At 34.0% G+C, this 23562-nt stretch overlaps 2 protein-coding genes across 7 annotated transcripts in view; one reads left to right on the top strand and one right to left on the bottom strand.

Moving 5' to 3' along the window:
* The first annotated feature begins 520 nt into the window (after positions 1-520).
* On the top strand, positions 521-21353 carry LOC310638266 (kinesin-like protein KIF20A). 4 transcript variants are annotated; one of them, XM_083359176.1, is made up of 19 exons: positions 521-569; positions 2554-2673; positions 3061-3138; positions 6805-6924; positions 7768-7906; positions 7984-8168; positions 9752-9836; positions 10208-10402; positions 11185-11296; positions 12216-12287; positions 12965-13111; positions 13490-13655; positions 14379-14555; positions 15582-15721; positions 17687-17852; positions 18278-18383; positions 18462-18529; positions 19458-19565; positions 20466-21353. In XM_083359176.1, the coding sequence occupies exons 2-19, from the start codon at positions 2560-2562 to the stop codon at positions 20622-20624; spliced, it is 2337 nt and encodes a 778-aa protein (XP_083215302.1). In that variant the 5' UTR covers positions 521-569; positions 2554-2559; the 3' UTR covers positions 20625-21353. The 4 variants fall into 4 exon arrangements, with proteins under 4 accessions (XP_083215302.1, XP_083215301.1, XP_083215300.1 ...); XM_083359175.1 differs by having other exon boundaries at positions 7996-8168; positions 19458-19577; positions 20466-21352; XM_083359174.1 differs by having other exon boundaries at positions 19458-19577; positions 20466-21352.
* Positions 21354-21870: 517 nt separating this feature from the next.
* The window catches only part of LYN (LYN proto-oncogene, Src family tyrosine kinase), a 41013-nt gene continuing 39321 nt past the window's right edge, over positions 21871-23562 (bottom strand). For all 3 annotated transcript variants that reach the window (XM_083360775.1, XM_083360776.1, XM_083360777.1), the window contains exon 13: positions 21871-23201. In XM_083360775.1, coding sequence (XP_083216901.1) covers positions 22999-23201 — 203 coding nt within the window. In that variant the 3' untranslated portion in view covers positions 21871-22998. The remainder of the gene's footprint in view (positions 23202-23562) is intronic.

The following is a 23562-nucleotide window of genomic DNA, read 5'->3' as shown; positions in this document are numbered from 1 at the left end:
TCTAAACCAGAGTTCCTCAAATCTTAGCAACTTTAAGATGTGTGGACTTCAATTCCCAGAATTTCCCAGCCTATCCACACATCTTGAAGTTTTTAAAGTTGAGAAACACTGCTCTAAAAATGTTAAATATATGCACCTGCTCATATTAACCAGAAACACTTTATTCCTTTGTTCTTTACAAAGTTTAGCCTGTTCTGAAGGTTACTGAAACAACTACCTCAATAAAAAATATGTTCAGTAAACATCTATGGACACAAAAACTACACCTCTGCTGATAACTTCTAAATATAAATGCTTATATGCAGTATATGCAATATTTACAGCCCAATAACTTGTTTAGGCAAAAGTCTGCTCAATTAAGCTTACAGTCAAATATGGAGATTACACAGCTGCCACTCCCAGAAGTATCAGTACAATATGGGGAGGGCATATAAGCATAAATTTACTTGCTGGTTTCTAATTGGCCAGCAGTCACTTATATAAAATAACATTTGCTGGTGGGGGGAAACAAACCTTTAAATAAAAAGGCTGTGCTTCTATGTCTGTAACTTCCAGAAAAATCAAAACAGGTAAAATATAGTTCAGGGTAAAAACAGAATTTAAACATTTCTAATATCTATAAACAATTTGTAGAGAAAAAAAGTGTTATGTATGCTTATTTAGAGAATCTAGTTCACTTTAATAAAGCCTATCCTGAAAAGGTTCGTGGCTAATTTGACTGTGGTGATATACTGTATTAAGCTATGATTTGTTTCAACCATGGTTTGTTAAACCTACAATGGCTGGGTTTACTGAACATATTAAGCCATTATCAAACTAAGCAATTTAAGGTGTAATATGTGTGAAAGACCTAAAAAAAACCCTTATTTAATGTAAAGGTTAAACCTGAAATGAGGAAAATATATAAAATATGTATCTGGGTGAACAATTATAATTAAGGAGTATATTTTTTGAACCAGGTTCTCTTTAACATAGAATTTGAATCTGTATTATTAGTGTCATAAAAAAACAACTACCATATGGTTAGGTTCTGAGGCTCTTATCTATTATTCTTTGGAATTCTACTTGTAGTTTACTAGTGATTTATTTGTGGTTTACTACTAACATTGCTAAATGTCTATGGAGATTCTCAGTTTTTTTCACGAGGCAACTGGACTTTGTTGTTTTTCTTTGAAGACGTTTCACTTCTCATCCAAGAAGCTTCTTCTTGGATGAGAAGCGAAACGTCTTCAAAGAAAAACAACAAAGTCCAGTTGCCTTGTGAAAAAAGCATCTCTGGGATAACAGCCTTAAATGTTTTGATTTTCACAAACCCATACCAAAGTAACATAATTGGTCCTAAAAAAAATCTGGAAAACTTACAGGGCAAGAATTTATTCTTGTTTTAGATCCAGTTTCTCAAATAATAATGTACTCATTTAACTGACTTCTTGATAGTTTGCCACCTACAGGTTAGTAAGCATCAATGCCAATTTGAAAGAGATCTTGAATAGATATTTCCTAAGATCTGGGACCATTGAAAGTGGCTTGATAATGTAGCCAATTTTCACTTTATTAAATAATTCCACAAGGACTGGAAATGAATTAAACTTAGTTTACAAATTCAAGCAGACATTCATTTGGTCTGGAATTCCATTCTTATGGTTACCAGGCCAGGACATAAACGCAAGACTTTTGGTTTTGAAAATGCGGAAGCAAGTCAGTTGAAGCAAAAATAGGATGTGGAGCTAAGTCAAAATTAATTTCCATTTCTTGCTAAAGCAATGATGCAGTTTTATACAGTATTGATCTTAAGGCCATGCAATGATCATTAAATTACTTTTGTGATGTGCTGCAAGTTCTTTTTTATTACCTTTAAAGCTAATACATGGTTATCTTAGGCCATAGTTTTATCTTATGCTACATATGATTTTTTCTTGTTTTGGTGAGATTCAAAGAACTATTTATCTTTAATAAAGAGAAGCTTAAATTCTGGTATCTTCATGGATACAGGTATAGTATTTGGTTTTGTACGACAGTATAGAAGTACTTTATTTTTATTTATAAATATTTTTATGTTACTTTGACTTCCTGCTAGCTCATAGCCCTGATGTTTCCCAATGATCTTCCCTCCAAGCAGTTTTCATCCTCCAAAATCAACTAACTGAGCAAAAATAAAAAGCCCTTGAGCATAACAATTTCCTGGACAAATCCAAGTATATATAAGTGGTCTGCCATTCTGCAAGAAATTTGATCAACTTCCTAGTCTATTCTGCAGCGTTAGGGCTCAATCCTAGTTTGTTTCTCTAACCCAGGCAAAATCAACTAACTGCACCACCTGCAATGTCTCCCAAGTATTCTTAGTTTAGCATTTGTGGTGAATTTTAGATTCATTGGTTTGTATCCTGAATGATTAAGTAGATTTGAATTGAAATCAATGGATCTTTATGATAATTTTAAAAATTACATTATAATTAGTTGTCTAATAATACTAGGTTCATAACACTACAGGGGCTGGTGGTTAAAAAGGATATTCTGTACAAGCTAGGATTTTTCTTTTCTGCTGTCATATAGTGAAGAATGAATTGCCAAGAAAATTATGGAACTACTTTTATGGGGTGTGGCATGGTAGAAGCAGTATCTTGTGAAGAATTGTCTGAATTATCTACTCCTGAAGAACAAGAAGAAGTGAAGGTAGATGACTTTCTGTTTAACCACTAAGAATGTTCGTCTAGATTTCGAGACTGTCCAGATCCTCCTGTATCTTAAGCCTATCTTCTGGAGTATTGGCTATTCCTGCCAGCTTGGTGTCGTCTGCAAATTTGATGAGTTCCCCATCTATCCCCTCATCCAAATTTTTGATGAAGATGTTGAAGAGCACTGGGCCCAGAACAGAGCCCTGGGGCACCCCACTACACATTTCCTTCCATGTAGATGCAGTTTCAAATGTTTCAAAGAAATAATTTTTTAGGTACAAAAGTAAAGTTGAGGCAAGTCAGAAAGTAAATGGTAGACTATTCAAGACTAGTAATTCTAAAGGATAAAATAGACATTTATATCTTTATTAATTTCTTCTTTAAGGAACTGTATCAGCCACTCAAAGTTTACTTGAGAGTTCGGCCCTTCTCAAAGGCAGAGCTTGAAAATAATGAAAACCAGGTTTGTTGTTCATCATTTGTATATTCAGAACAAGTAATCTAAAACTCTTATTTTCACTATTTTGGTTTCTTACCATGCTTTTAGATTGTTTTTTTATCATCATTGTCTAAGTATCACCTACACTATACTACTAGATTGATTTGCCTATGATTGCCTTTTAATGGAAGTATGTCTCTTCCAGTGTATGTCTCTTCCAGCTGAGTTCTGAGATCATTGCTGTAGGCCTGATTTTATGACTCTCATGTGGTAAGCTACAGGGGTTCCTCATTTAATGACCACTTGTACAGTGTTATTTGAAGCTACCATGGGACTGAATGAGGAGACTTACAACTAGTCCTGTTGCAGCCATCACAGTGCCTTTGCGGTCATGTGATCACAATTCAGACATTTGGTAAGCAACTTGCAATTAGTGCATCACAATAACCTCACATGATTACCATTAGTGAGCTTCACTGCTGGTTTCCAACAAGAAAAGTCAGTGGGCAAACCGGCAGTAGCTGCTAATGGCAATCATGTGACATCATGCCTAACAACTGTGCAAGATTCTTTTAATGACAGAAACCAGAACTGACACATTATTATTATTTATTAAATTTTTATACCGCCCTTCTCCCGAAGGACTCAGGGCGGTGAACAGGGCATATCTTAAAACTACAAAACTACAAAAATTAAAAAAGAATTAAATTATTGCCCACAATAAAAACAATAAAAATATATATAAATATTAAAACCCTAAGTGATTCCCCATCAGGCCAGGCCAGCTTGTTCAAATAAATGGGTCTTTAACCCGCGACGGAAGGAGCGGAGATCCGGTGCCATCTGGAGCTCAACCGGCAGCTGGTTCCACAAAGCCGGAGCGCCCACAGAGAAGGCCCTCCCCCTGGGGGCCACCAGCCGACATTCTCTGACTGGAGGCACCCTGAGGAGGCCCTCTCTGTGGCCTCTGTTGTTGTAAGCCAGTGTGGTCATGTGACATCATGCTGCCTGGCAACAGAGTTGCTGGTCCCAATTGCTATTTTTAAGTCTATATGTACAGTATAGGGATAGCTACTTGGCAGCCACTTGTTTTAGCAGGAGCTCTTCAGTTAGGAAATATTTTTGGTATGGATTTTAATTTTGTGCCTTTAAAAGTATTTTAATTTAACTTGATTTTTTCTCCTGTTATGCTTTTAAATAATTTGATTTCTGCATAAGAAATGGAGAGTTGGGAAAAATTGCAATTGTCTTTGTTGGGAAGAATCGCAGCAGTGAAAATGAATGTCCTGCCTAAATTTTTATTCTTATTTCAAATGATACCGGTTCTTAAGAAAGATTCTAATCTGGAAGAATGGCAGCGGGGTATCAATAAATTTGTTTGGGCAGGGAAAAGGCCACGAGTTAAACTTAAGATTATGCAGGATACTCGTGAAAGAGGTGGTCTTAAAATGCCCAATCTTAAATTATATTATGAAGCTGCTGTGTTAGCAGGAATAAGTGATTGGATTAATTTGACACAAGAGAGATTATTAAATCTTGAGGGCCATGACTTGTTATTTGGCTGGCATGCATATTTGTTGTATGATAAGAAGGTAGATAATGTGTTTAAAGTACATATTTTAAGACAGGCATTGTTGGGAGTTTGGAAGAAGTATAGACATAAGTTAGACTGTAAGATGCCATTGTGGGCAATTCCAAAACACGCAATAGAAAACATAAATGTTGGTTTCAAACATGATGTGACTACGTATAAGGAGATTTTAAGTCTGGAAAGAAATGTCTGGTGTTTGAAGCCGTATAACCTCTTGTGAGATGAGAAGATTGTTCAAACTTGGTTTCAATATACTCAGTTACGGGCCAGGTGGAAAGAAGATCAGAAAACTGGTTTTACAATGACTGATGAAAATTTGATAAAGCAAATTAGAAATCAGGGTCCAGCACATATCAAACGGATATATCTTGCATTGATTGAAATTGACTCAGAAACAGAACTTGTTAAAGATTGTATGATAAAATGAGCCCAGAATATCCAAGAAGTTATTACAATGGACACGTGGGAAAAGATCTGGGTGAGGAACGTAAAATTTACACAAGCTCAAAACTTAAGAGAGAACTTTTATAAAATGTTTTATAGATGGCATTTAGATCCTAAAAAGCTTGCAAGTATGTATCCGAATTATCAGCCAAAATGCTGGAGGTGTGGTGGTGAAGATGCAACATATTTTCATATTTGGTGGACTTGTAAAAAGGTCAAGGCTTTTTGGATAAAAATTTGGTGGAATATGCAGAAGATTTTCAAGCAAAGGATAAAGTTTTGTCCGCAACTCTTTTTGTTGGGTATAATTACAGATGCTACGGTTGTGGACACTAAATTGATGTTGAATCTAATTACAGCAGCAAGACTTTTAATAGGTCAATATTGGAAGAAGGAGGAATTGCCGACCATAGAAGAGTGGACTTTAAAGGTTTCTGACCTGGCAGAGATGGCAAAGATCTCAGCTTATTTGAAAGATCATTCGCAAGAACGTTATATTATGGAGTGGAAAAAATGGATTGAATATATCCAGAACAAATATGGGACTAAAAAGTTTCATTTAGCATTTGAATAAGTCTTCCTTTCTATTTTCTTTTTTTTCTTTTCTATATGAAATGTTAGTATTGCTTGTAGTTATCTTATTTGAGCTAGAGAGTGATAGATTTAAGAATTTATTGTTGGTAGCATATGGATGCTTGTGATTGTTCTTTGTTTTTATACCCTGTACTTAGCTCTGGGAAGGGGGGGAGGGGGGAAAGGGGGGGAGGGGTAGGGAGGGATAGGTAGGGAAGGGGGAGGGGGGGATTGTTAAAGATAAAATGTATTTTAAAACTTTTCAATAAAAAAACTGTTATTTTTAATTCTTTTTAATATGCTTCTATATTGATTGTATTTATATGGATTAGGTTGTGCTTTAATTGAGCAGCACTATGAGATATTTTTAGCTATAAGATAACTAATGTATTTTAAGAATAAACATACAAATAAAGTAAACAACTGGGTAAGTTAAAAAGGTACAATAGGGCATAATATTTAAATCCTAAAATCTAAATATGTTTATCCTCCTGCCTGAATGTGTATCAGAAAATAGCTACTCTTGGTATAGAATAGTTTTAACAACCTTAGCCATGTTAAGATGTATGGATTTCAACTCCCAGAGTTCCCCAATCAACAACATGATAGCAGTGTTTCAATATCTCAGGGGTTGCCACAAAGAGGAGGGACTCAAGCTATTCCCCAAAGCACCTGAAAGCAGGACAAGAAGCAATGGATGGAAACTAATCAAGGAGAGAAGAAACCTAGAACTAAGGAGAAACTTCCTGACAATTAGAACAATTAACCAATGGAACAACCTGCCTCCAGAGATGGTGAATGCTCCAACACTGGAAGTTTTTAAGAAGAGACTGGCCAGCCATTTCTCTGAAATGGTATAAGGTTTCCTGCCTGAGCTAGATGACCTCCAAGGTCCCTTCCAACTCTATTATTATTATTATAATTAAAGTTGCTATTGCTACAATTCTAGGCTCCATTGAGGTGTCATGAACACTAGATGGATAAGACAAGTGGTTTGCATATACTGCATATCTTGTTCATTGTGTAATATCATTTAAATTTAAATGATTTGTAAAGGATATTAAAATGTTTTTTGTATTAAGGACTGCTTAATTATTGAAAATCAAGAGACAGTAACACTTCAGGCTCCAAAAGAATTGGCGCAAATAAAGAATAACGAAAAGAAGATTGGACAGTCTGCACATCAATTCACCTTCACAAAGGTAAACTGTCCCTCTCTCCCCCCATGGCCCAAATTTCAGAGTTTTGAAAAGCACATAAAATAGTGTCAAAACATCCTTTTTTGCTTCCTACTTTTTCAGGTCTTTAACTAATTAGTTTATTAAGTTGAATACAGTACATTCTTAAGTAATTTGTAAGAAATTGCAGTCTTAAATATACAAATATACAATTTTATATACTATATAATTAAGTACAAGTTAGTTTTCAGTAGTAACCAAGTAACCAACAATATTATCTTAAGGGACACACCCTGTTCATTATTTCAGTGGAATCAAAGCTTTTAAAATCAGAGTGGCTGCTACATCCTCTAGTCCAATCTAACATTGTATAAAAGATATGTAAACATGACCATTTCTAACAGCAGTTACTGGAGACTTCAATTTAAATCAGAACCACAGCATTTGAATTTGAGGATTAACCTTTTCAGCCTTTCTTAGCTAAAATAATTTATTTTCCACAAGTGCTATTTTGAGTGGAAAACCCAACATGCATTATGTTGCTTCGTGAATTGAACTATCTAGGTGGAAAAGATGTTAATTTTTTTCAGCACAGAGTCAATATTCCCAAGGGAACTTTCTATCTAATATCTTTATATCATAATTATGTTAAATAATGTTCTAAAGCCAATGCAGGTTTTTCTTGTGGTTTCAAAAATGGAAAACTTGATGAAAAGCGGTGAAAAAAAAATCTAGTAAAAGTATTTTTAGAATAATCTGCACATTCCTCAAAAAGAAAAAGTAAAGAAAGGTTGTAAAGATTGTTTGTAAAGCTCTCATGCATACTGTTTAATTTGTCTCTGAAAATAACTTGTATTTTCTGTGTAGGTTTTTGGACCAAATACAATGCAAAATGAATTTTTTGAAGGTACAATGAAAGATATTGTGAAAGCTTACCTTGATGGAAGAAATGGGCTTGTTTTTACTTACGGCGTTACTAATGCAGGCAAAAGTTTCACTGTCCAAGGTATAATCTGAGGTTCAAAATTCAGAACATTTTCTAATATATAACATGAAAAGAAACAAAATTAATTATATCCTTAGGTTGTCCAAAAGATGGTGGCATTCTTCCTCGTTCCCTTGATATGATCTTTAATCATATAAAAGGAAGACAGTATTCAAAGATGAATTTAAAACCTTGCTTCAGTAATCTTACCAAGAAGCTAAACGATATGCAAGTTAAACAAGAAGAATCCATGAAAGCTGCACTTCTTTTTTCTTTGAAAGAGGTAAGTGGACCAATATGTTGGGTATTATCATGTATCAAAAGTCATAAAAGGCTTCATAGGCAAAACCCCACATAACCCTAACTAAAATTTTCTATGTAATTCATTGTGGTTCTTATTTAGCTCCTAGGATAGGAGCAGGTTGTCTTTTAATTTAGCCAGAATTTGGGACTAGAATAAGTCTACAGGCAATGGAAAAATTGTTTAATGGGCAGTGTTTTCTATACAGAACAAAAACCGTAGAATGAGTTAAGCAAATCCACGTATTTTATTTATTTATTTTAATTCCATTTATATCCCGCCGTTCTCCGAAGACTCAGGGCGGCTTACAAGCTTAGCAGTAGCCTTCATTCTATGTATATGCCTGCTTATTAGGGCTTTCACACACCAAGCGGCATTATTACAAAGTCAGCTTAATTGCCCCCAACAATCTGGGTCCTCATTTTACCTACCTCGGAAGGATGGAAGGCTGAGTCAACCTGGAGCCTGGTGGGATGCGAACCTGCACTAATTGCAGGCAGCTGGTGTTACTTAAGGAGGCATTAGCCCACTGCGCCACCAAGGCTCTGTATGTGCTCTTTAAACTGAAAGGTGATTTCTGCCTTGATGTTAGTCCATACTTTTACCTAGGATACACCAGATAAATTACTGGCAAAAATTAAATATAAAAATACATCTAAAGAAAAATAGATAAAACAATAGCTAAAACAATTCCTGGAGTTAAATTGAAACTAATCTGTACCTATTTTTGTTTTAAGGAAGATGCATGAAATAATGTTTGTAATTATCATTTTAGTGATCCAACATGTAGCCCAAGTATTTCCAACTTTTCAATTAGTTGGAATGCTTTCCAGAAGGTATTGAAGAAGGTATTCCAGTTCCATGTATATAACTGGGTCTCAAACTTTCATCACAGGAGAATTGCTTGTATCAAAATAGCCACATATTTAAAAATAAAGATTAAAACCTTACAGGATTGCTTACATATCTATTTAAATATTATATGAATAATAGACTAAAAATATATTACTAGTACACAGCAAATTCGGTCCTTCCACCGTGACATGAAGACCTGGTTGTTCCAACAAGCGGGCCTGGACTGACTACGTTTTTTAATTAGGCTTTTTACTGGGTTAAATTGTCTCATAATTTTGCATTTATTGTTTAATTCTCTTTTAAATTTTTTACTCTATGTTTTTTAATTTTTATTGTTGTGAGCCGCCCTGAGTCCTCAGGGAGAAGGGCGGCATATAAATTTAATCAAATCAAATCAAATCAAATTGCCATCTGTGGATTAAACCATATGATGTATGAAAAATACATGCACCTGTATATAAGGCAGGAAAATGGCTAAACATGTCAATATGTTAATCTCTGGGAAATATTGACATGCTTTAGTGTTCTCAGAAAAACATATGTGAAGTTTTGGGGAATAAACATTTTAATGCTAGATTCATTAGAAGCTATAACAGCTTTTTTTTTTGAAAAAAAATAATGGAAAGTTTGTGGAATTTTAAAAAGAAATTTAAAACAAATTCATATAACTTAAGAATAAAATATAATTAATCTATATAGTTTTTTTTAAGGAAACTGAAAATATTTGGAAACCTTCAGATTCAGATTCAATGTCATGCAGCTATAACTCGCCAACCCTTCCTTTGGATCAGTTAGGTAAAGTAAATAATATTCTCTCTCTCTCTCTCTCTCTCTCTCTCTCTCTCTCTCTCTCTCTCTCTCTCTCTCTCTCTCTCTCTCTCTCTCTCTCTCTCTCTCTCTCTCTCTCTCTCTCTCTCTCTCTGAGATAGTTATATAAAATGCAGAAATGTTGTGTAATAATATGGAAAATGTCAAAACAAAGGTGTATGTCTTCCATCAAGTTCTTCAAAGCCAAGATTCTGAAGCATCATTAGGGATGAGATTAGGCCCTTAATACTAGCATTTAACAAGTATAATAATATATAAATATGAATAAAATGCCATTACATTGTTGAATAAGTGTTGCCTTCTATTTTTTTTGCTGTCCCACAAACTTTTGTAAACAGATTACAAACCTGAACTTGTAAAATCAGAGGCTTATACCAAGGGTCAGAAAACCTTGGCATCACTTTGGGTTTCCTTCTTTGAAATTTATAATGAATATATTTATGACTTACTGGACTTACTACCAGTCTTGAAAAATCAGAAGCGCAAAGTTTTAAGAATCTGTGAGGATCAAGGAGGAAACTTTTACATTAAAGGTAACACTGGCACTTTGTTGTTATTCGTTTAGCTAGACAATTACTAAGATCAGTTTCAATAATTATTTTGGCAGCTCAGTTGTTAGTTCTTAGACAATTTTTGCAATAGCAAATGGAATCTATTTCTCCTCTTATGCAAATTCAGAAATGCTTATTGCAGGTAAACAAACACTCAGTTTCTTATACAGTTTGCTATTTTTTCAAAAGCAAGTAACCTAGTTTGAGTCTCTTATTTTATGAAAATCCTTTTTCATAATAGAAGATGACACCTGTATTAACTTGTTATATTTGTATTAATAATATTTGCTGATTATTTGATTAATCTTAACATCAGCTTTATTGAATATGTAGGTTTCTTTTTAGGGATATGTGACTCAGGCCAGAATTCAAATATCATTTTATAAATAGAAATCTGTGTCACAAAAAATAGGGTAAAATTTCAGGTAAAAAACAGTGGGACAACTGTGCGCAATAAAACAGGCCTTTGGTATTGGTCTTGATTCAAGGCTTCCTGAGAAGTCAAAACCCTAACTTGTGTTATCACTTTATTCTCTTTTAGTCATCTTATGTCATCTCTTTATTATATTTAAGGCCTCAGAATTGTTTTCTAGGCACAAGAAAGGATCCCATGTGTGTCCATTTTCTTATCCACCATACTCAAAAGTAGGGTTAGTTTAAACTCAACAGGAGTACTTTCTGAATATTCATGTAGAGGATTGCACTGCAAAGAAGCAACAGTTAGTTTCATTTTTAATGTGTGCTAATGTTATCTTCTTCCCCAGATTTAAAATGGGTCAATGTAACAAATTCAGAAGAAGCTTGTAAAATACTTAAAGTAGGAAATAAGAATAGAAGCTTGGCGTGCACCAAGATGAACCAGCAATCCAGTCGAAGGTTTGCTTCTTTTTATTTAGTTGTGCTCTTCCTCCTTGAGCTAATGACATCGCAATGCAAAGTGTAATAGGTGGAAAAGGAATAAAGAAAGCATGCACACAATGTTTGCTATAGCTTACACTATAAGACTGCAAAAAACCCCAAACCCTGCCACCCACAATTGTTGGCAGATTTCAATTTTTTTCTAGCACTGTGAAGTATCTGCAAGAGTGTTAAACAATACCCCCATATTAAACAAGTAAGCTAAGTAGCAGAAAGTGTCATGGCTCAGATGACATCCCCCCGTTAAACTCTGGAAAGTGACTACAGGAAGAACTAGAGAACTTCAGTCTACTCCCAGTCCAGTCCCAGAAACTAGATGGACTCCTTGAAAGCTAATTGTATCATTGGACAGCCAAACCTCAATGGTCACCCCATCTTGGTTTAGTGGAGTAAATGACCCTGTGCATCAGAGACCATTCCTTGCTACTTTATCAATAGCTGTGCACTGAATGGCATTCTTGTTTAAAGCAAACAAGCTCAAAATTTGTCAGTTCTGGCAGCTTGTGAAAGCTTTGGATGTGCCTTACAAAGCTTTTCTAATAGCTATGAAATATTTAGTCACCATCACAGAAATAGGTTTAATTGCATTAGATGTTCCTATCCATATAGCTATCAATTTATTCATCCAAATATTTTTTCTAGTACCCAAGTACTACTAAGGTAAACCTGTCCTAAGTACTATTAAGTATTATTGCCAGTAGATCTGAGCTCTACTGAGACACATCCTTCTTTTTTGCTATGAATTCACAGAATTCAGAGTTTACTCAAATACTTTTCTGAACTGATGATAATAGTTATGCTATCTATATGCCACAGTGAAATATTAAAATGCTTGACAAAGATTAGAACACAACATAATATATGTTTTTTTCCTTAGTCATAGTATATTTTCTATTCGACTCCTCAGTTTGAGTGATGAAGATATGCCACATACTCTTGGAATCTCTGAGTAAGTGTCACCTGACTAATGATAGAGTACAGTAGTGTAGATGAATTGACTGTATGATGTCAAATCTCCAAGACTTACAGCAGCTAACAACAGTAAACCATGCAAGATCATAATTAAAGCATCCATGGTGACCAATTTACAATATAAAAATATATAACAACCCCAAAAGCATACATAGAAATAGTTGAGAACATCCCATTAGTTCCAAACTTCCTTTCAGAAGAGTTTTAATTAAATTCTGCAAAGAAGGAATTAGCCTTTCTTGTTGGAGAAAGTAGTCTAAGCATAAGTGATATAAAATCATCACTTTTGATTGTACCTAGAGCTTACTGGCAGCTAATGCAAGACTCACAGTAGAGCTTTTAGATGCTGCTAGTATCAGGCACCTACTAATGGCCAGGCTCCTGCATTTTAACTCCAATGCAGTTTCTGGATAGTCTTCAAAGGGCATTTCATACAGACTGCTTTGCAGTTGTCCAAATGAGTGGCAATAAGGCTGTTAATCACTATGTGCATATACTTGTTTGCTACAGAATTGTAGTATAATAGCTGAAAGTGAACTCATTTTCACAATTACAGCCTTACAGTTTAGCTATCTTAATGAAAACAGTGGCCTTCATTTACTTCATCTAGTGTAAGATCAAAAGAAATCAAACAGATGTTGTTGATTTGTACAGACTTTCCCTCTGTGACCTGGCTGGTTCAGAAAGATGCCATAAAGCTCAAACCTTTGGAGACAGACTGAAAGAAGCTGGCAATATTAATAATTCTCTTCTTATTCTTGGAAAATGCATTGCAGCTCTGAAACAAAATCAAAACTCTAAGTAAGTAATATAGATAAAGCTTGGGACAACTTTAATTTAAAACTGTTTAATACATTAATAACTTCAAATAGTATGAAAGGATAGTTTTGGTTTCTTTTAAAATAATCTGTAATGATACCATGATATAATACAACTGTTTACTGTAGCAGGTAACAAAAATACAAAATCTGTATCATATTTCAGAAGTGTTCCTTGAACAGTTTACTGTACACTTCCCAAATTACGTTTGCCAGTATTACTTCTCAAAGACCACACTTTTTAATTGCTATCCAAAACTTTGTTTTGTTTCTCTCTTTCTCTCTCACTCTTATCTTACATCTTTGGATTTTGCAAATTATCCTGATTCTGAAGTTAACGTTTATACAACTTTATTCCAAGATTAAGACCAACTTACATTCCTTTCCGAGAGAGTAAACTGACTCGCCTCTTCCAGCCCTTCTTCTGTGGTAAAGGCAAAGCCTGCATGATTGTCAACGTTAGTCAGTGTGCTTCCACTTATGAAGAAACACTTCATGTAATGAAGTTTTCTGCTGTAGCAAAACAAGTAAGAAAGATGCTATATCCTTCACAATATAGTGAGCATATCACATATCTTATGCTACTATATCTTTTACCATATTGATTGATTTGTTTTCTATGGTAGCTTATCTTGTTTGAATTAAAAAGCTGACTGTACTCACTCCTTTCTTCTTTGATGATTAAAATTAACCTGCACTACACACTACACAAGCAACTGATTTTAGCGTGAGGACAATAGCATTCAATTGTTGAACCTGCTGTTAGTGATTTTTCCAATAGAAAGTATATATAAAAGGTGTGGTGTTTATAGATTCACAGATGTTGGGGTACCAGTTCCGTCCAGCCTCAGACTGCCTGTCCAATTTACAAATAGAATGGAACACACATTCCCTCATTCTATGTTGTTTGCTTCAGAATAGAAAATTATACATTTGTGGTGAAAGTTTAACTTTGAATGACAGGGTACATAGATCTACTCTGTGAATGGATATTTACTGCTGAAAGTACTAAAGCTAGTTAAAAAAGCTAGTAAGAACTAGTAAAATTAGCGGTATCTATTTTATACTAGCAGAATCTCCAGTTTTCCATCATTAAATTACCTCTTGATGATGATCTAAAAGTTTTTCCCTTAAGTTAATAGAATTTCCCTGATAGTTTTTCAAAGAAAATAAAAACAAAAATTAAATTAAAACAATGATCTTTCCATTTTAATCGGTCTTAAAATGTGTTTTTTTGGTGTGTGTTTTAGGTTATTCCAACATTTCAACACAAACTCTTTGATTATTTTCCTCAAAAATACAGCAGGAGAGAAGATAAACCTACAGTGCATTTTGATGAAATATCAATTGAGCAATTTCCCACGTATGCCGATATTCCCTCTTCCTCTGAAGATGAGGAAATAGATATTACTATTCTGAGCCATGAGGTAGTCAAAAACCAATTCCTTACAATACAGTATGTTCAGGAAAAAATATCATTGTGCTTTCTTTAACAAAAAAATATTGTGTAAATTGTAGCTGGTTGGAAAACATATAATTGAAAACCATAGGCTGCAATTTGTAAATCCAAAATGGTTGAATTCATGTACCCGATGGTTTGTGCATGTGCAAAACAAATCATGGCAAGATAAGAGCTATAATTTAAGGACTGGAAGCTTTGATAAGTAAACTTGGACTACATGTTGATTGTGTTACAGGACTAGTAGCAAATTTAGTTAAAATGTGAAAGTAGAAATGAAGTCAGAAAAAAGCAGAGGAGGTTGATCATCTTGCAATAAAAGTCACTAGTTTAGGCCTCATTCTTTTGAAGAACCTGATTTATTATTATTTTTTTGAGAAACTGGAATAGCTTTTATTATCTGGGAACCTTTCTATAGAACTACAAATATAAATAAAGACTGCATCTTTTGCACAAGATTTAATTCAGACTGGAGTGGATGCCTATGATAGATTTAGACCTCCTCTCCCCATTTGCTTACTTTCTGGAATTCAATATCCAAAATAAAGACTTTTTTTTTAAAAAGATTCAATTGCTCATCACCACTAGTGAATTTCAGAAGCTAAATAAGAGTGGCAGGAATTTAAGCATTATGCTCCTTCCCTAGCAGTTTCATTCTGAAACACCTGCAAACTTACAATAAAACACAAGGAGTCACTGGTACACAGTATATATTTATTCCTGCATTACAATGTTATGCATTCTTAGTTGAGAAATCACCCTATTGACTTCTGCATGAACAATTATAGCAGCCATATGTTCAGTTACCAGTGCAATGGTAATGTTTTTTTCCATTTATTACAACAAAAGATGACATACTTAATTGGGCCAAGCTTTTAGTAAAATATGTTTTAAAGTCAATACAGCTCATATATGAAGTACATTGGGCCATTTTTAGTAGTACTGCACAGCCTGAGATTCATGTTTCTATATGTGGTTCATGTTGGTATTATAGGATCTCTTGAAAACCACAGAGATGCTAAAGAATAAACTGATTGCAGAGAGACAAGGGAAATTACTCCTTGAAGTCCAAATACGCAAAGAGATGGCCAAAGCAATGTTTCAGCAACTTATGGAAACAGAAAAAGCTTGGAGGTAGGCCAAGGAAGTTATATTGGTAGGACTGACAAAAGTCATCTGTCTGTCTGATTTCAAAAGTAGCAAAATGAACCAGCAGTTAAATTAAAAGACATTTAATTATGAATATAAACTGCAGCAAACATAGACCCTGATGTATCTTATTTAATTTTGTGTAGCAGTTACTTCAAAATAATTAGCCTAAAACTTGTTTGCAATTTGCTTTATTAAAATTAAAAATTTATGGCAATTTGTTTAAATATTTTTGGTTGCTCTAAAAAAAGCTACATCATTTCCAAGTCTTTTGAGCACTTCTATGCTTCTATAATACTCAGAAAAACTTGGTAACATTGTGGAGTATATTATGGAATTAAAAGTTCTAATTTTGATACTTCATTTCATGTCTGTATTCTATCCAACTATCAATAAAGTGATCCCATCTTTAGAAAGCTAAAATGCATGGCTAATTCAATTCATGCATATTTATTTGGAAGGGACTATTAGACCAAGGCTTTACACATCATTTATGTTTTATGAAATATTATATGAGAAGAAATACTGCTGTTTACCAAACACTCATATTCAGTGGAAGTTTTGTTAAACAAAAATCAGAAATGGATTTTGGAAGGCAAAGCATTCTGTGTATGAGAGTTCCTGAAAATGAGAATTATAACAGAAAGAATATTTGTTTACAAGAAATATGTTACAGGCACAGGCAATGCTGAGCACCTAGCTAGATTCTATACAAGGGAGAGTTCAAGAGTATATGCCTAGGATGAAAACAAGACAGAGAAGAGTGATCCCAAATTAGCAATAACTTGGGCACAGTGCAGGTAGAGTAATAGAGAAAATCCTTAACTCTCTAGCTCAGTGTCTGTTAATCTTGGCAATTTTAAGATGTGTGGACGTCAACTCCCAGAATTCCCTAACTAGCGTCGCTGGCTGGAAAATTCTGGGAGTTGAAGTCCATACATATTAAAGTTATTGAGGTTGACAAGCACTGGTTTAGTTATATCATATTTTTGTCTTATGATCAATAAGTCACAAGGTGCTGAAGAATCAGTCCCCTTGGCATTTGCATCTTCAACACAGGCAGGGAGGAATTCGCTAACAGCCCTTGTTAATGGATTTGATAATGAGTCAAACTAGCATTACAGAATCTTTTCTACTCTGTAATTCCGGGTTATTTAAGATTTCCCTTGATAGAATTATCAGAGGTACAGTAATTTTCAAGAAATAGCTAAATAAAGACACTGTTTGGCAGTAATGTTCTCATAGCCGATGGCGGAACCCAGCCAACTTTTGCTAAGCTAAATAGGTTTAGACCTTGTTAGGACCTGGAAAATTCAAGCTTTCGGGGTAAATTGGAGAGTTATAAATAAAAAATAACAAACACTCAGAAAAGGAGATGGAATGGCAAAATTGTGCCTAGAATGATGCATGAATTTGCTTATGTATTTCATCAGGAACTGAGTTTATGATTTTACTTTATGAAGTATTTCAAGCAAAGCTAAAATGATCTGACAAGGCAAATGGATTGATGAAGATGATTCTTTCTATTGACTAGTGGGGAATAAGAAAGATGCATTAGGGGTCCTTGGGGCTCACTGAACTGGCTCTAATGATGTTACCAAGTTTGGGTAATGAAATGTCTGTAAGAGAGCACCAAGAACCCCTCATTTCACCCCTGAGCTACAAATATTTTCTTTTTATAGATGCATTACGTATCTGGGAAGTGGGATATAGTTGAATATTAACATAAGCTTACATCTGTATCCTGATCCAGATATGGTAAATTCTGAGCAAGCCCATATGTAAAAGGAAATGCCAAACAGCTGGAATCTGGAACATGTTAGCATTATACTGATCATTCTCAATGGTTATCAGTTGAAATCAAGGTAACTGAGCAAGGCAATTCAATATAGCAATAATTAAGTGCTAAAAAGTTCCCTGTGTTCTGGTTGTTGCACCTTGCTGATCCAGTAAACGCTTAGAAGATTTGAAAGAAAGTTATGAAGAAAAACTGGAGAATAAATTTGAAATGTATAAAGATGCCATAAAGAAGCATGCATACACATGTGCAATGGACCAAGTAGAAGAACGCTATGTTCCAATAGAAGAATTCATAGCTGAACAAGAAAAGGTTCAGGTATGTCTGGATTTAACCTATTATAGATTTTGGCATTTTTGTATAGTTCGCTCCAGGAATTCTATTCCAAAGTATAGTTGGTAAATGTAAAACATAAAAATATATCTCGGAGTACACTGAATGCCTGGTTTGTTTATTTGTCCCATTTGTCCCATTTGTCATTTTATATGGCCACCTAATTTCATAAAATCTCTGGCTTACAATGAGCAGAAGTATAAAAAAAACTTTAGAAATAAAATTATTTACAAATTCAATACTGGTAATCCAAAACAGAAAGAAGCATCAGGCATAAACAGTTTCTTGTGCTTTTTACAAAGTTTTATTTTGATTAAGGAAATCAAAACATTCAAAATTATTTTTGCTGCATTTCTAAAAATGTGTGATTTGTATGAAGCCCTAAACTATTATAGAATATTATTGCTCAGGAAAGAGAAATGAACATACTAGAGCTGAAACTACAACTTGGAGAAAAAAACAGCCTGCTTTCGGAAAATCCCTGTTTAGACTCTACCAAATGGAAGATGGATCTAGGTAAGAGATCTGTGTCCTTAGCCTTGCATTCATTTTAGAATGTAGGTCTGTATTCTAACCCTTGTTTGGTGTTCACAGATGCTAAATGCAAGATGATGGAAGAAACTTCAGATGCTTTACAGAAGCCATGTAAAGAGAGAGATGAGGTAACTTCGTTGTTTATTATAAAAATACTGGTAATAGCAATTTGGAGTCTAAAATGCACATTGTCAGAATCATTCTCTACATAGATCAATATGTATATATAGCACGTAAAATTGTAAAAATATTTTAAAGAAAAAATAGAAAAAACAATTAAATTGATGCATGGAAAAATATTTAAAAACACAATTTCAGTGTAGATAATTTTAGTACTATTAAACAGATTTGCATATCTTGAAAAATAGGACAAGCTACCTTGAGCATTAATTTGAGTATTTCATGAACATATGAAATGATTGCAAGGGTGTGTAAAATTAACTATGGATCTTGGCCAGTGCATGACAGCAACCTGTCCAGTGTTGTTTGGTTTGCGGATGAAGTGACCTGGCTCACTCTACATAGACTTTACTTATCTGCTATGTTATAATTCTGCTATTCATTGAAGGACCAGCTTCAATCACAAAACTAATTGTTGGCTCTAGAGGCTTTCTGGTACATGGAGATTCATCAAGAGACCAGCTTCATAACCTTTTTGTAGGGATTGCCTTACCTACAGGATCTAAATACAAAAGAAAAGAAAAGAAGTGGGGAAGAAAGTGAAGTAGGCATTTCAACAATAACATCTAGAGAAGTATATTAAAGCCTTGTTTAATTCTTAGTTTTTAAGAGTTGGAAGACAATGAAGGTCAAGGGTTCTTTTGAAGCAAATTGTAATTTTTAATCTTAGTGCTAAATTTGTTTTCCCAACTGGCTTTTCTCCCAGTGGATTGGATATGACTCACAAAATTTGCCAGCACATTAGAAAAAGTTATACTCCTAACATATCTAGATTTTATTAAACATTTAATACTTTCATGTAGCATGATGGAAGGCCATAAGTTGCCAGTTGATTATAGAATCGTTCTCAATATATTCAAACATTTTGTTTTGCAGTTAATAAAATCATTGAAATTGAAAATTCAGAAGTTAAATGAAATGCTGCAAGATGCCAAAGAGGAATATAGAAAAATAGTTGAGGAGGACAGTACATTAAAGCAGATGGTGAGGCTTAAGGTTGGTCACATATCTGTTCAATATGTATTTGGAGCTATATGTTAGCTTGGCACTATTCTGCTACAAGACTCAAAATAATATGCTGAGGTACGCTCTCCAAAAGCTTCTTCTGTGCTCTCGGCCTTATTTAAAACCAATTTAACTTCTTCACTGTGATTTTGCTTTTTCAATTAAAAAGTAATTGTGACTATAGGTAATTTATCGCTTAACAATGCTAATTGAGATTGGAGACTTCATTTTTAAGTGACCAGATTGAAAATCCAAAAACATATGACCACACCACTTAGTCCCATCAGTTCCAGAAGTCCTGGTTGCCATTGTTAAGCCAGGACTGTGTGGTTTGTTAAATGAGAGCCTTACCCTCATGTGACTGCAACTTCCCACTTTCTGTCAGCTTCCTCTTTGATTTTTCTTGTGGGAAGCTATCAGAAAAGTCATAAATCACATTGTTATTGTTAAACAAAGACCACTTATAATTTTACTTATTTATCAAAGGAATATGCCTCCCATGTCACTATCTAAGCAATTCCAATATAAAACACTAAATGGAATTTCAGAGTTCAAGGCACTATTTAAAGTTACAATACTCTGATATGAATAAATCCTGATTGTTAATAATTTTCTATTGGAAATGGCTGTGGTGACTTTTCAGAACCTTGAACAACCACATGAGATCGAACATCTAAATTCTATTTTGTTTCCCGTGACTACATTACAATTAGGCACTAGAATGATAATCGCCAGCAATATTGGTGTGCCTCTTCCCCATATTTGTAAGAAAAAAATGTAACTATTCAGTTAAGATGTGCAACTTCAGAAGAAACTAGGACAAGAGGATTTAAAAAGGCAATGTTCTTAATTCTATTTAAACAAATCTTGCTTTCATAGGAACAAGAAATCATTGGGCTTCAAAATACGACTAAATGTGACCACGAACTTAAAGCCACATTATCTCACCTGCAAGAAGAATTAAAAGAAAGCAAAGGTGCAGAAAGTATTAAACAACATAAATCCAAAAAGAGCTTCTTTGCAAGTCTGAAATATTAGTAACAGATGGTCCTAGGACAATGAAAAGTAAAGAACTGGAAAAACCTGAGGAGCCACCTTCTGCATCACCCAGATTGGTGTCGCTAGCACATGAACCCAAACTTATAAAATCGGAAACCATAGGGATATAAGCTTAATCTGAAAGGAATAAAATGTTCTGTATTTTGTTCATGGTAATATGGACGTAAAAGAATTCACTTGAAACAAATTGCAATTTTTATCAGTGCTAAATTTGCCATCTTCCTGATGGTGGGATTACAACCCATAGAATTTGCTGTTGTATCAGGAAGAGTTATTCTACCAATGTATCTCATGGATATTAGATGAGGGAAGTATGCTAAATAATATTTACATTAAGAACGCTATGTCTTCTTCTAAAATTCCTTCATTCTGGTTTTCCTCTTTTGTAAATGATTTTTTAAATTGTTATAACAGTGCATGTAATATTTAGATCTTAAAAATTCACATATCTTAGGCTTATAACCATTGTGAAAATGTGCAGAAAGCAACCTTACCTCTGTTCTTTTGCTTCCCAGGAATTCAGCCAGGACAACAATTTTAATAATTGACACATTGTTTATATTTTGATACTACTGTAACTAATTGTTTGACATCAATAAACTATATTTCATTTGTATACGTTCAACATCTGTAATTTTTCCCTTTTCAAATAAATGAAATAAAACATGGAATTCCTGAGACATTAAATTAAATAAATATACCTCATATATTTAATTAGTAAAAGGAGACTGATGTTTTGCAGATGTTAACTTGTCAGAGGAATATGGGGTATGTGTGAGTGAGAAGTGATTTCATTCTCTTCAGTTGTTAGTATTTGTTCAAAAATCCAAATTGGTTTCTAAAAAATATGGATTTATTGGTTCATAGTAAAATGTATTTTAAAAGTTCCAAGGAAAGGAAAAAGGACTATAAGAGCTAGGAAAATATTTTATGGAAAAATTTATTTTATGATAATTTAATAAATATATGTAACTGAAAATATCTCGTAATGATTACAAGAGAAGCTACATTAGAGGAAAAATGAAAACTTGTGATATTCCAGATATTGTCTAAGGGGAGTTTCTAGCATCCTTTATCATTGAACAGCTACGACATCTATTTGATGTACTCAAACTCCAGGATAGATGATCATATTTTGGAACAGATAAGTAAATCCAGGAGAATTAATTTGTTAAAGAAACTGTCCATTATTGTAATAAGGAGTAAGAAATTGACATTGTATTGGTTCAGATTTTCAAAATGCTTATTTATTAAAATCACATAAACAGTGAAATTGTATTTACAAGTTGACAGTCTGATTATCAGTCTACCAAATAAATTTCTTCATTAAAAGTATATAACAGTATTGACCAGCACTACTGAGCATAGGTATAATCATGGTGTTCCAATAATAATGAAGTGGTGAAAAGCATTTCAGAAGATTCACCCAATAGACATACGTTTGTGTGTGTTTGTGGGGAGAGAATTAGTAAAAATCCTGATGCACAGAATTGTGAGATGTCTTTGGAAGTCTACCATATTGTTTATTGTGAATTGTGTTCTAGGACTCCTGCTTATAAATGTGTTATAAAAAACAAAAGTTTAATTTTCCTCCCATATAATTTATGTGTGCCAAAACATACTAGTTATAGCTGCAATATGCAATTGTATTTCTAAAGCTAAACATTTTAGTTGGCTTTTTTCCTAAACAGTTAATAAAATGACATGATCAGAGAGGGAAAAAACTAGGAATGTTGAATTGCAGAAAACCACAAAAGATTATTCTAAAGTGATATCATTTCTTTTTAATTCCAGCATATTTCATACTACCCGTTTTTGAAGGATACCTTTAAAGGGAAAATTTGAGTCATGCTTAGAGAATAGATTTTTACAAAAACAATTTTTTTTGTGCAAAGAAATGGCAGAAAGATAAGGGGATTCCCTCTGATCTTTGGTAGCTTTTCAGCAAACAAAATGCAACAGTTCATATAACTTGTAGCTCAGCCGTAAAACAGACTAATATTTTTTTTCCAGAAGCATGTTGCACATGGCTATTTGGAGTAAGTGTTGATTGCCTTCATGGAGTTTTGGTTTTGCACCAAGATCTTACACAGATGATGATCTTCTGTTATAATTCATTTCAACTATTTGTTTACTTAATATAAATACAAAGAAAGCATCAGTAAAGGAAATAAAAACACCTTCTTAGCCTTCAGCAGGATTTGTCTTGCCCACTTGAGCTCTAGCTTTCAATTTTGGTACCACAAACAATTAGGGTGTTCCAACACATGTATGTAAGTATAAAAGAATTGGCTCAATCAAATTGTCTTATTAAAAAGTCCCTGCGATTTGGAAATAAGAGCAACAATTATTTCTATGGTTGCTGCTGATACTGTCCTTCAGTAGCTGTGTAGAAATCATCAAGGACACTTTGTAAATATTCAAATGTTGGTCTCTCTTCTGCTTTATCTTTCCAGCATGTTTTCATAATATCATAAAGCTCAGAGGGGCAAGATTCCATGCATGGCATGCGATAACCACGTTGAAGGGCTGCCATTACATCAGAATTACTCATACCTGATATAATTAAAAAAAGAAGCAAAATGTATTTTTAATATGGTTGATCTGATTATATCAAAACAAGACAAGCTGGTTTAGAAAAGGAAAATATACATTTCTAAAGTAAATCATGTGCTTATATCATTATTCACAAAATGGGCAGGATTTGCTTATAGGAGAAATGCAGTATTTGAAGATTTCTTTAACCTAAAAAAATCAGGTTATTATGAAAATCATAACTTCAAAACACAAAAAGGGGCGTGTTGTTTTCCAAAAGCCTAATCTAAATTTCTTATTTCTAAGCTTTGAAAAAAAAAGTCTTGGCACTGTATGCTCAGTTGAATAAGGGTGAAATGCTCATTGTACCCCAGGAATGGGT

The sequence above is a fragment of the Vipera ursinii genome (assembly GCF_947247035.1).
Source record: "Vipera ursinii genome assembly, chromosome: 3".
Lineage (NCBI taxonomy): Eukaryota > Metazoa > Chordata > Lepidosauria > Squamata > Viperidae > Vipera > Vipera ursinii.
Note: the sequence above shows the minus strand (reverse complement) of the source record. Positions and strands in the feature narration are given on the sequence as shown.

Coding starts and splice junctions, on each gene's coding strand:
- LOC310638266 (XM_083359174.1), top strand. CDS start 2,560: ATGAATTGCCAAGAAAATTATGGAACTACTTTTATGGGGTGTGGCATG. Junction 3,139..6,804: donor TTGAAAATAATGAAAACCAG/GTTTGTTGTTCA, acceptor TTTTGTATTAAG/GACTGCTTAATTATTGAAAA. Junction 10,403..11,184: donor AGGAAACTTTTACATTAAAG/GTAACACTGGCA, acceptor CTTCTTCCCCAG/ATTTAAAATGGGTCAATGTA.